Genomic DNA, 13,734 nt, shown 5'->3' with positions numbered 1-13,734 from the left:
TAGACACAAATTTGAGATTCTTGCTTTTGGGTCAAAGATGAGGCCTGGGGCTACAGTCTAGTTCAGAAGCACTTATTAATCATTAATTCATTTGTTAATATTCCAAAAAATATTAAGTGGGCCCCTACTTGGTATAAGGTTCTAAAGTAGACACTAGTGATACAGTGATTAGCAAAATCAATCAGTGCCCTTGATATCTTGGAGCTTCCAGTCTAAATACTACAAAATACATAAACAAAATAAAAATGTGCAGCAAGGAGAGGTACCTGGTGTCCCCATCTCTCAAATGGAAGAACCTGAGCTAGTCTGAGTTGATGGGGAGAGCTTCTCTGAGGAAGTGAAGGATGAGCAGGAGTTAAGAGATGGAGAGGAGAAAAGATGATGGAAAGAACATTCAAGACAATGGGAGCAGCACGGGCTAAGGTCCTTAGGCAGGAGAGAGAAGCCCGGTGAGTATGAGGGAGCAGAAGGAGGCCAGAGTGACAGAAGCAGATAGAATAATAAGGAGGGTGATCTGAGATAGTCTGGGGTGGGGATGGGGGCTTAGAGGTCAGAATAAGGGATTTCATCTGGATCCTAAGAGTGATGTAGAACCATTGACGCATTTTAAACCAGGGTAGTACTGGGTAGGTGAGTGGCATAATTAGATTTTTGTTTTAAAAAAAATCTCTCTGGCAAACCATTATGAATGCATATATTGAACTCAAAATACTATATGCACACACACACACACATATGTATATATGTATATATATAAAATGGCAGGTAAGAACTCTGGAGCTGGAATGCTTAGGTTCAAATCCTGGCTTTACTACTTATTTCTTATGTACCCCTGGGGAAATTACTCAATCTCACTGCTTCAGTTTTCTTATGTATAAGATGGAGATAATAGTAGTACTTACCTCGTATGGTTGTCATGAGGATTAAATTAGCTAATATGTGTAAAAATTTAGAACAGTCTGACTCTCAGTATGCATTCAGAAATGTTAGTTATTATTATTATTGTAAAATTTAATGCCAATTGGTATTATTATCCCCACTGAACAGATGGAAAACTACTGCACTAAGGATTAAGGCATGTGTCCAAGATTGTTGGGCAAAGAGGAAGAAACAAAATTCAAACCCTGTCTAACTCCTATGTGATCAGACATTTCAGCAGCCAAGATAAATAGGATTGGCTGAGTAGGTCAGTTTTTGGTGCAAAGTTCCAAAATGAATCTGGAAAGTTTATGGGGACAGGCTAAAGGGTGAATGGTCCTAAAGTAATTAGCTCCCTTGACAATAGTCATTCATTGGTTGCTGATTTTCTACATGTATACTAAGCACCGAGCCCAGTGCTAGAATACTAAAATAAATTAGGACATGCATTCTTATTTAAAAATATCAAAGTCTAGTGGAAGAGATATGACAGTAAACAGAAAGAATAATATAAAAGTGTTATAGGTGTTGTGTATGAATGCTTTTCAAGGTAGGCCTTACTTGATGTTACCTTTATAGATGGAGAAAGCTCTGCTAGCCTTGGCTCAGGCTTCATTAAGTGTAGGACAAATCCGGATGCTGTTGGCTACCAGTAACAGAAACATCCAGCAGCAACAATACAAACAACGATAAGGATTTTTTTTAAAGCTCAATAACAAGAAGTCAAAGAAGGTAGTAAGCAAGGACTCCCCAAGGCTGGCTAAATCAAAGATCCAAGTTCTATCTTTGAAACAACTTCCAGAATGGTGGCATGAAGAGCTTGGCAGATCTCCCCAGTGAAACAATTACAACTAGTAAAAATCATTAAAAACAAACCTCACAAGTCTCTAGAAATTGTCTTATGAACATATGGCAAATAAAGAAACTTTATGGCAAGCAAGAATGGAAAAAGTCTGCTCCATTTGAGCCATGGTTTGTTCCCTTTCTTCTTTCCCAGTTCAGCAGGATGAAACTCTGCTCCAAGCGGGTGCAAATAAGAACACAGGATTTCATTTCCCCCCAGATCCCTGCTTAGGCCTAGAGTATTGCAGGCCACCAAGAATTCTCATCCCACCTAGCTCCATGTTGCAGAGGCTAATTTCAAGCAACCATGGCTGAGAGGTTGGGGACTACTTTCCTGTACCCATCTCCCACACACAAGATGGAAGCCCTATCCCAGGCATGGCAGGCTGAGAATATTGGGATCTTGGTTTCCCTTATTTCAGCTTGATCGTAAGGCAGAGGTTCCACACCAGGAGAGGCAGGCAAATCAATAAGACCAGAGGCTCATCCTGACCAGCACCCGACTTGTGTAGCAGAGATATTACTGCACAATGAGCAGGTTGCTGGGGGAATAATATTGAAATTTTGGTCAGAGAGAGAGAGGGAAGGCCTGAAGAGCAGAAAGCTCCGAAGCGCTCCCCAAAATAACTGACTTTATTGAGAACAGAATGAGGGAAAGTCCAAGACTAAAGGTGCTCTCAAAAACAATGGAGATTTTTGTTGTAAGCAATTACAAGGAGGTTGGTAGCTCCTCAAAAGCAAGAAGCTAAACCTTAGACTCTTAGATGATCTAGTAGTTTAGTAGAGAGAATTATGGAAAGAGACAGCTAAGAATAGCCCTCTTAGGATAAGAACAAGCCTTAAAGATTGGCCTTAAAGGCTATTCCTGCAAAGGGGTCCAAGTTTCGTTGGAGCAGTCTGTGGAGCAATTCATGTTCCAGAGCATTGTTAAAAATAATCGAACAATCGGTCGTCAATTAATGGAGGCTCACAGCTAGGTGTGGTACCAAGAGAAGCATACATCTTAACAAAGAGATAAGGAAAGAGACAGTCTAAGAGAGCCTTGATAAATATATTGGCATCTGATTGGCATCTTCTCCTTACCTCAGTCTGGAATTTACATCAGCAATTCTGGTTCTCAGGCCTTTGGTCTCAAACTGAATTATACTACTGGCTTTCCTGGGTCCCCAGCTTGCAGATGGCAGATCATGGGACTTTTCAACCTCTGTAATTGTCTGAGACAATTCCTGAGAATAAATCTCCTTTTATATACCTATAGCTATCTCTGTCTCTGTCTCTATCTCTGTCTCTGTCTCTGTCTCTATTATCTCTCTCTCTCTATCTCTCTATCATCTATCTATCTATCTATCTATCTATCTATCTATCTATCTATCTATCTATCTATCTATGATTAGTTATGTTTCTTTGGAGAACACTAACTCATAAAAAATATTAGTAGAATAAAGAACAAAAATCACATGATCATCTCAACAGAGGCAAAAAAGTATTTGACAAAATCCAACACTATTTTGTGATTTAAAATAATCAACAAACTAGATAGAAGAGAATTTCCTTAACCTTATAAAGAGCATCTATGAAATATCCAAGTGTAACATTATATAAAATGGTGAAAGACTAAATACTTTCTCCTTAAGAGGAAGAACAAGAAAAGAATGTCTATTCTTTTTTTTTTTTTTTAATTTAAATTATTTATTTATTTAGGCAATGCTTGGTTGACCTCACAGATTGCAAGGAACTTGTCAGCTTACAATCTCTTATTTATTTTATTTTATTTTTTATGCCTATAGCATCTGGTCTTCCTAGGTAGTCTCCCATCCAAGTACTAACCAGGCCCGACCCTGCTTAGCTTCTGAGATCAGATGGGATTGGACTTGTTCAGGGTAGCATGGCCATAGACAGAATGTCCATTCTTAACACTTGTATTCACTACTTCTATTCTAGAGGTTATAACTAGAGCAATTAGGCAAGAAAAAGAATTACAGGCATTCAGATTGGAAATGAAGAAGCAAAATATCTCTATTTGCATGTCACATAATTCTGTATACAGGTAATTTTAAGAAAACCACTGAAATCTTTTACAATGAATGAATGAGTTCAGCAAGTTGCAGGATACAAGGTATATCAGCAATGAACAATATGAAAAGGAAATTAATAAAACAATTTACAATACCATCAAAAAGGAAAAAATACTTAGAAATAAGTTTAACAAAATAAGTATAAGACTTTTGCTCTAAAATCCTGAATAAATAGAATGACAACTGATGTTGATGAATTAGCAGACTCAGTATTGTTAAGGAGGCAACGATCCTCAAATTGACTTACAGATTCAATACATTCTCTGTCTAATCCAAGTTATCTGTCTTGCAGAAATTGACTAAGTAATTCTAAAATTCATGTGGAATCGTAAGGAGGACCAAATAGCCAAAACAATTCTGAAAAAGAACAAAGTTGGAGGACTTACATGTTCTGATTTCAAAACTTACTACAAAGTTACAGTAATCAAGACAGTGTAGAACTGACGTAAGGATAGGCAGACATATCAATGGGATAAAATTGAGAGTTCAGAAGTAAACCCTTACATTTACCATCAATTGATTTTTTGACATTGATCTCAAGGCAATTCAATGGGAGAAAGAATAGTCTTTTAAACAAATGGTGCCAAGACAACTGGCTATCCTCACATAAAAGAATTAAGTTGGACTTCTATCTCACATTATCCACCAAAATTAACTCAAATTGGATCATAGACCTAAATGTAAGAGCTAAAAGTATAAAACTCAGGAACAAATATAGGAGTAAATCTTCATGACCTAACTTAAGGCAAAGCTTTCTTATATATGATCCCAAAATATAAATGACAAAGAAAAAAACTAGATGAATTGGACTTTATTAAAGTTAACTTGGTGCTACAAAGAACACTAAGAAAGTGGAAAACACAACCCAGGGAACGGGAGATATCTGCAAATCACATAATGTGATAAGCGACTAGTATCCAGAATATATAAAGAACTTTTACCACTCAATAATAAGACAACCCAATTTAAAAATGGGCAAAGGATATGAATGAATAAACATTTCTCCAAAGAAGATATACAAATGGCCACTAGCACATGAAAAGATGCTCAATATCATTCATCATTAGGAAAATGCAATTCAAACCCATGAGCTTTCATTCCCAACAGAAGGACAGCCATCATCAAAGAGAAAAACAATAAACGATTCTTGAAAAAGACGTGATGAAATTGTTATCTTTGTACATTGGTTGTGGGGATGTAAATGTATAGTCACTTTGCAAAAACAGTTAGACAGTTCTTCAAAAATTAAACACAAAGTTGCCATATGACCCAGTAATTCCACTTCTAGGTATATACTCAAGAGAAATTTAAAAATATATCCACACAAAAAGTTTGTGCACAAATGTGCATAGCAGCATTATTCATAATAGTCAAAAAGTGGAAACAGTTCCAAATTTCCATCAAATGATAAATGGATTAAAAAGTGTGGTGTATATATATATACAGTAGAATATAATTCATCAGTAAATGGGGATGAAATATTGATACAGCCTCCAATATGGATGAGCCCTGAAAACATTATACCAAATGAAAGAAGTCAATCACAAGAGACCACGCACCATATCATTACATTTATACAAAGTGTCCAGAATTGGCAAATCTATGGAAACAGAAGGTAATTTAATGGTTGCCTAGGGTTGCCTAGGTAATTAATGGGTAAGGGTTTATATTTGTGGTGATGAAAAAGTTCTAAAATTGTTTAGGAGATGGTTATACAACTGTGAATATATTTAAAACCACTGAATATAAAATAGCCAATTGTATGGTAAATGTGGTATATAAAATATATCTCAATAAAGCTGTATAAAAAAAAACGCAGAGTTTTGTTTTTGCCATGTTTAGTGTCAGATTGTTTTCAGCTACCTTTCTCATCATCGCGAGATGATCACCATGGCTCCAGGCAGAACATCTTTATGGGACAATGTCTAGAAGAAAATAAAAAAGATTAAATATGTGTGGGATGCTGGTGGTGGTGGTGGTGGTGGATTTTTTCTTCACATTTCTTTTTAATATCAAATAAACTTTTCACAGGAGTCCTCAGGCATATTTCCTCTCACAGAACTCATTGGCAGAAACTGGGTCTCACGTTCACCCTTAAAATAAGGAGAACATCACTTATCTACTTAAAAAGCTCTAAAGATTTCTCTTCTTACTCAGAGCCCAAGTCCTTGTAATGATCCATTATATTCTATATGGTTGAAGCATCCATTTTCCCCCCAACCTTTTACTGCTCTCCCACGACCTCTCTAAAAATTATGGAATCTCTATTAGGTCTACTCCAAGTTGGCTTTGGCATGTCACATCAGCAGCTCAGGCCTGAATCATGTGTCGGAACCAAGTCAGACTTTCATGCGTCCACCTGTACCATTGCTCTGAGACAGGGACCTGTCTCGTTTATAAAGCCATGTTTTTTCTAAGTGAAGAAGAATCTTTTAACTCAGATAAGTTTTCGCAGTGATAATAGAAACAATGAAGTAAATTGTATCCACGATTTGAATATTTTCGTGTGTCTGAGTTAGTAATAATTTGTATATATTTGGCATTTTTAAAGTACTTGTAGTGTTTAAGATTATTTAGCATATTGGAGTATCTAAGAGATTAACTTATGATTCCAATTAAAAAGGGTAATTGAGTAATTGAATTAGATTTATGATTTTACATTAAAAAGTGTAAATGGTTTTACTATGTTCATAAACTGATTTGGAACATGTACGAAGCCTTGAGAGTCACCATATTGCAAGTGTTTCTCAAGTATTTAAAAGTTTTTATTTCTTAGACAGATAGTTAAAATACCTAAAACAAAATCAACTGTATTAAATTTAATAATGCAATTTAAAATGTTTAAGTTAATTGCAAACATCCCATGAAACTTGATTTCTAAAGTTTGCTAGATCTAGAGGTAAAATAAAGATTTATGAGTTGAACTTAAAAGTTTAGAGAACCAGGCTTTTAATTTCTAACTTTCTTTTATTTCATGTTAAATTAAAAATTTAAAGTAGCCAAAAATAGTCTTTTCTGTGTATAAAAGTCATGCTCAGGAGATCCACACTAATACTTCAGTGATGGGCACATGACCCACCAGAGCCAATGAGATGTGAGAAAATGTTTGCCAGGATTTCTGGAAAGGGGAAACTGTTCTCTCATTTCTACAAGGGCTACCTACCATAATGCACCTTCTCCCTTCCCTTAGTCAATAGTAGAGTGATACGTAGACAATACGAAATCTAGAACAATGGGACTGTTGTGTACACAGGAGAACCTAGACCTATTTTGTGATGGGGACAAATATGGAGCCAGAGGAAGATGCTAAACAACATAGCACTGTGAGATTAAAAAAAAAAGAAAGAAAAAAAGTAAGCCTTTGGTGACATTATTTGAGCTGCTGGGTCAAACCTTACCTGAATCGATATCTAGACTTTTTGGTTCCATGGTCCTGCAAATCCCCTTTTCTGTTTGTCACATTTAGTTTTCTGAAGGTGTCTTGGTCAGTAGAGAAGTCAGTGTAGTGTTGGACTGACCCTGAATTTGGATTCAGGCATACCTGAGTTTAAATCCTAACTTAGCACTTATTGGCTGTGAGGCTGTGGGCAATACTTCTCCTTTCTAGGTCTCAGTCCTCTTCTGAAAAATGGCAATAGCCCCTCCAGCCAGATACCAAAAGTACTTCTCAAACATTGCAGGTGATTAATGAATATGCTCAGTTAACATGTTCTAGTTGCTGGGGACCAATCAGGAACAGAGTCCCTGCCTCATGACTATATTTGTTCCTTTTCCTCCTTTTCTTTTTATTTTTATATAGTTGTATCACATGTGCCCCAACAGTAATTGTACAACTGAATCAAATTGCTTCTTCCATCCACTGAAAATACAATGACAAAGTTATATCATTCCCCAAGACTCCAGCACATTTTGTTCCTCCATCAAGACTCCCAAGATCCCTTTGGTTTATATTGTAGTTATTTGTGTCCATTGTTTATTGTCCCCACTACACTCAGAGTATTTTACTGACACCCAGCATGGGACTTGGTACACAGTAGGTACTGAATAAGTGTTTGATGAATGAATCAATTAATTTAAATACAAAGAAAACCTCTAAAATCCTCGTCCTGTCTGTTTTCTCATATATAAAACAGGGACAATAGTTACCTACTTTGGGCTGATATTTCTTGCCCATGATTGCCTGCTTCTGTTCCTGCAAACTAGAGGTGGCATACCCTTTTCTCTGCTCTCCTGTTCGATCATCCATTTCTCCAATGGGATCTGAAGCTGTTGGTGATTAAGGGACTAAGACCATAGCAAGCTAACAGTTGATGTGGCAGCATCCATCATTGGCTTCATTTTGCTGCCTTGGCTTTGCCTGTGGATGAGATTGAGATACACTATTAACTTTGATGCTTCACTGGAGGGCTGTTCCATGCCTTTGGTAATGAGGTTTGGCAGTTCTTTTCTATTCTCTACTGGGGCTGGAGCTGAGCCTGTTGGTTCCAGGCATCTGATTAAATTGTCCTCTGAATTTGTCTTTAATTCTCAAACATGAGTAAAACCATGTCATCTGGGGAGCAGTTTCCTTCATCCACCTCTGTATCAGTTAGAAATGTGTTTAGTGCAAGAAACAGAACACCTGACTATAGTGGCAATAAACCAACAGAGCTTCGTTTTTCTAATATAACAAGACCAGAGGTAGGTGGCTGCTGGCTTCAGTTCACAGCTCACCTCTATCAGGACACATGCCTCCATGATTCCCTTGACCTTACGCCATAATAAAATAGTTGCCACCGTGCCAACCATCATGTGTTCAAGGCAGCAGGAGAAAACAAAAGCTTTCAGAACCCCTAACCCCACACTACACCTAACTTGGTAGACTTTCGCTTAGGTCTCCTTAGCTGGAACTGGACCGTGAAGCCACCCTCAGCTGGGAGAGTGGGGAACAGGACTGTTGAAATTGGCTTAGACCAATTTTGATCCATGCCATGGGTCTGGACATGTGGTCTTCCTGGGTATATCTACCTCAACCTTTTTCAGATGGTGCTGCTGTTGTATCTAAGAGATGGTGCTTGGAGTTGCAATCTTTTATGTTTTTATCCAATCACGATGTTAGCTGGCCTGCCTCTTGATATCTAAATAAGACTGGCGAGAACCCTTGACTCCGAGACCTGTTAAAGATTTCCCTAAGGTAACCGTGGATTTCTAGGGTGGGATTGGAATGTGACTGATGCGTTCAATGTCTCCTCCAGCTCTGGGTTCCTATTACACCAAGTGTTATCTTGGCTCCACACTGGGTCCCTTCAGATGTCCCCATACTTCTCCGTCCTCTCCACCATCACCACCATCCTTTGCCAAAGAAAAGAAAACCAAATCCACACAAAGCATTTGTGAAAACGGCAGACTTTCATAAAGTGTGGGGGTCACGGGGAGGAGGAGCACTGTATACCATTCTACTAGCCACATCAAATTGTATCACCCAACTCTTTTCTTAAGACCTATCTCATCTCCCAACACCAGGATTTCCTTCAGGCCCTTTGCCCACACAGTCCAGGCCCACCATCTCTGCAGCACATCCCCTTGTCTACTCTGCTGTCCTCTCTCTCCTCTCCTGCTTTTTCCCTGGAGAAAAACACAATTCTCCGCAAAGCAAACATCTTAGGTGGAGAAGTTTAGCCTTTCCTCTTTGATTCTCTGACCCTGCCAGCGCGTGAGTGCTCACCTTCTACCTTAGTGATTTATCAAGTGATTTATTTTTCCAGACAAGGAGAGTTCCCCATGAGAGAAATTCTGGTGCCAATTATTAATAATACAATTTCACTTTGTTATATGCCCAACTTCAGCTAAGGAGTGGTAGAGGTCTCAATTAATTCTTGAATTTGGGCATTTATGGGGATGCGCCGCAGCTAGACCAGGCTATGCTCGTTTAAAGCTATTTTATCTGACTACCTTGAGAAAAGAGTGGCTCATCAAGTCCACTAGGATCTCTTCAATAATATTTGAGGCAAAGCACAGCCAATCGTAAAGTCTTAGCATGGCTGCCCTGTGTCATGACCTTCTTTATGTGTATACCTACTCAGGGAGAGACTGAAGAGACTTTTCGCCTTCCTTTTGCTTCTATACAATGAGCAGGCATAAATCAGCACATAAATTAGTTTGCAATAATGTATATGAAACAACTTCACTCAAGGCTTCCACATTTGTCATATCACTGGATTTTCCAGTGATCCCATGAGGTGGGTATGAGACCTGCATCTAGACCTGCCTGACTCCAAGTATTGTCTTTACGATAGCACCTCACTTGCTCATGCTTTGAGATAGGTGACCCGGTTTTCAACTCGGTCCCTTCTCATAGTGTGACCCTTGGTCATTTCACCATAAGCCACAGTTTCCTCTCCGTTAAACAGAAAATAAATCCATAATGGTTGGATTGTGGTGTGGATTAACGTGATGGCTTTATATTCTGACAAATCCACTTCCTTTATGGTCCTAGGTCCGGGTCAGCCACAAGAAGAATGTGTGTGAGAGCTGGAAGGTAGAAGCGAAGCAGAGGTCATGTCTATGCTGGGGGGTGGGTATAAGCCCGGCCACTGGGCAGCTCTCACACCCTGGTGTGCCTTGGCAGCCTCACCCTGCATGTGAAGGTCACAGCTGGGGACCCTCCTTCAGTTTTTCTGGACCCTGGGCCAGGTTCACGTGCAGGTCCCTGGCAAAGTCTTTCCCAGCAGTCACCTGCATCATTCCAGTTGGAGGCTTAGAGCTGGTGAGAGACTGAAATGGGTTCCAGCGTATCCTGTAGACCTCAGTTTTACTTGTTCTCACATGCTTCATGGTCGTCTTTGCTTCCCAATTCCCTGCCCTGCTCACTTCAGGCCCAACATCAGACGCGGAAGCATCAGCCACAGACAGACAAACTTTACTGACTCCTGCAACTGCCTAAAGTCAAAGCCCTGTTCTATATTATTTCTGGTGGATCTGTTTTTCACCTTGAACTCTGATGATACAGTTAACAAGATTACAGATGTAAAAGTGCCCAGCACATAGTAGTACCTCAATAAATAATTTTCCTCTTCTCTCTGCCACGAGCCTCATTCTACTTTGCTTTAATTAGCTGAACTAAGGAAAATAATGAAGGTTGTTTGGGGGCTGATATGCCTTTGAGTTCTAACCCTCAGTTTTAGAGAATCCCATGACAATAGTTAGGATTCTTGGTTGTAAATAAAAGAGACCCACCCCTTTCCAAGGTAGCTTAAGGGAAAAAGAATTACAGGGAAAGAGGAGTTTCTCCTAGAGCTCCAAGGTCAAAGATATAGCAGAGATTTGGGACCCAATAGGCCTTCAAGGAATTTCTCTCCATGTCACTTGCATTTCTGCTATATTCTTTCTTCTCTGCCATAGCCACAAAGAACTTAGGTTTTTGTAGTTCCTTTGTTCAAGAGATCAGCCCAAACTAAACTCTTAGCCCCAAATCTATATTCCCAGGAAAGAGATTGGTTCAGCCAGGATTAGCCTCAAATCTGGTTTAATGCTTTGTTGTTGCCATCTTGAAATTCTCAATACATTTCAAACAAGGGCCTCACATTTTCATTTTGCACGGAGACCAGCAAATCATGTGTCTGGTACTTACTGGTGTGGGATCCGCCCTGAGACCTGAGAGGCTGCCTGGAGGGAGGAAAGATGCAAAGTACTGTGTTCCAGGCAGGGGACACGGCATGCACAAAGGCTCCCAGGTGAGAAAGAGCCTGGAACATTTCTGGAAACTGTAGTAATTTAGTCCAGCTGGAGGGTAGAGGGTATAGGAGTGGCAGGGATAATGGCAGGGGCCAGATTATGAAGGGTCATGTGGGTGGGTGTTCCATGCTAGGAGTTTAGACTTTATCCAGAGGCCATATCAGATGTTAATTGTGGGGCAGGAGGGCGCAGAGGGCCAGACTGGAAGCAGAAAGCTTGGTTAGAGCTGGTTCCAAGAATCCAGGGCAGAGAGACAGGGAGATCCTGGCTGATATAAATGACATTTAGGAGGTGAAAGCCAGTAATTGGTGACTGATTGAATATAGGGGCAGAAACTGTGCCAAAGTCTGTGTTTACCCAACACCTTCACTTGAGAACCCCTGGGAGTGCTCCCACAGACCTGGGCATTGTGCCTCTCAGATGCTGGCTTGGGATGCCTCCCAGCTCAAGCCGGGGGAGACAAAACCCCATGCGGGGAGAGGTTTGGCTCCAGCCTCTCTGCTTCCAGCTCAAACAGAGGCTCCAAATGAGCTTTCTGCCTGGAACTTTAATATGTTAAAAATGATCGTGGAGTCTGCCTCTGCCTTTCAGCACCTGATGCTGCAGGAGCTGTAGCCTCCTGGGGGTATGAGAGAGGGAGAGAGAGCTGATGTCATGGTGAAGGGGCCTAGTTTGACACCACCTGAGTTCCTAAGGTCAGACTGGTCCATTTGGTGAATCCTGGAATAACGAATGTCGAAGCCAAAGGGAAAGTTAGCCGTAATCTCATCTAATCTCTTTCCCATTTTATGGATAGAGAAACAGACCACCCCCTCCTCCCACCCCCCCAGGAAAGAAATGAATACTCAAGGTCACAAGGGATGGATGGAGCATCTTGGGCTCCTGACTGCCTTTCTGGTGCTTTTTCCACCATTTCATGTTGCCTCCCTGACCCCTGACCTCCGTCACCGCAGAGGATTTGGGAGGCACACAGCTTCAAGTCACAGGATGCCTCAGGATGCTTTCAGCTTCAAGGAACAAAAATCTTAACCCCAGATACTCTACACAGTGGTTCTCAGAGTGTGGTTGTATAGAGCATAAAGAATTGAGAACTTTTTGGACTTTACAAAATGGATTTTACGGGAGCCATGACAGTAATTCCAACTGGCATGTAATGGGAACAACCTTAGGGTGTGACCAGAATGTCCCAAACACAGAAATGTCAGCCACGACTTCCCTGGATGAGCCCCCATCTGCAGAGGCCAATAAGCATAAGGATCCTGCCTTGTAAGGTCCATAAAAGCTGAACACCTTAGACAGATGATGCTTAAGCCTGACCCGAGAGCATCACAGACAGGTGCTCTAAGAGCAGAAGACTCTGACCTTCTGCCACTCCTAGACATTGGCTTGGGACCTCTGCACAGCTATCTGTGCAGCCAGTCAAAAGAGCTGGATTTGGAAATGCTAAGGACTTTCATTCCTTTGCTCTGTCACATAAGACTCTGCACTTCCCCTTTCTGTGTGTTGTGTGTTAACCTGTGTGGGTACCTGGGTGGTTTATCTGACAAGGTTCCACTCAATAAATCTGGCATTGTGGAAAGACACAAACGCATTCAAGTGTGTTACTTTGGTAGCCGCTTTGCTTGCTTGCCGCAGGGGTCCTCAGACCAGCCAGCATCAGCATCACCTGGAAACTCATTAAAAATCAAATTCTTAGCTTTGCCAACTGAACCAGAAACTCTGGGAGTGGGCTCCAGCCATCTGTGTTTTAACAGGTGGTGTTAATGCCTGTTCAAGTTTGAGAACGATAGCCTGAAGCAGTAAAGATATTTGTTATCTCACAAAACAGGAGGCCCCAGGGCTGGTTATTTTAGTGGCTTGATGACTTTTTAAGAACTGTCTTTCCAGTCCTCCATTCTCTGTGCAGGGGCTCTGTCTTCAGGCTTGGCCCCTCCTAGTCACTAGGTGGCTGCTCCCGTTGACAGCTTCATGAAGAAAACATCAGGAAGAAAAGAGATTGTATTCTCTAGACACCTCTTTTAAGCAATTTCCTCCCTAGAGCTCCCACAGCAGACATGTCTTTACATTTCATTGGCTAGAAGTGGGGCATGTGCCCTTCTCAAACCAATCACTGGCCAGGAAAATTGAGTTATTATGATTGGTTAAGAGTAATCTCCACTACAGAAAGGAAATATAACATAGTGAT

General features: G+C 40.5%; 1 protein-coding gene and 1 pseudogene across 1 annotated transcript in view; both read right to left on the bottom strand.

Moving 5' to 3' along the window:
- Positions 1 to 10,649, bottom strand: part of TGM3 (transglutaminase 3) — a 123,750-nt gene extending 113,101 nt beyond the window's left edge. The window contains exons 1-3 of the mRNA XM_023536661.1: positions 10,478 to 10,649; positions 7,983 to 8,102; positions 7,235 to 7,355 (exon numbers count right to left, since the gene is read on the bottom strand). Coding sequence (XP_023392429.1) covers positions 7,235 to 7,355; positions 7,983 to 8,102; positions 10,478 to 10,649 — 413 coding nt within the window. The remainder of the gene's footprint in view (positions 1 to 7,234; positions 7,356 to 7,982; positions 8,103 to 10,477) is intronic.
- LOC111746746 lies at positions 3,540 to 3,658 on the bottom strand (annotated as a pseudogene).
- Positions 10,650 to 13,734: the final 3,085 nt, after the last annotated feature.

Source organism: Pteropus vampyrus, unplaced genomic scaffold, assembly GCF_000151845.1.
Source record: "Pteropus vampyrus isolate Shadow unplaced genomic scaffold, Pvam_2.0 Scaffold7, whole genome shotgun sequence".
NCBI classification, from domain to species: Eukaryota; Metazoa; Chordata; class Mammalia; order Chiroptera; family Pteropodidae; genus Pteropus; species Pteropus vampyrus.
The sequence above is the reverse complement of the archived record's forward strand: the minus strand, read 5'-3'. Positions and strand labels throughout refer to the sequence as shown.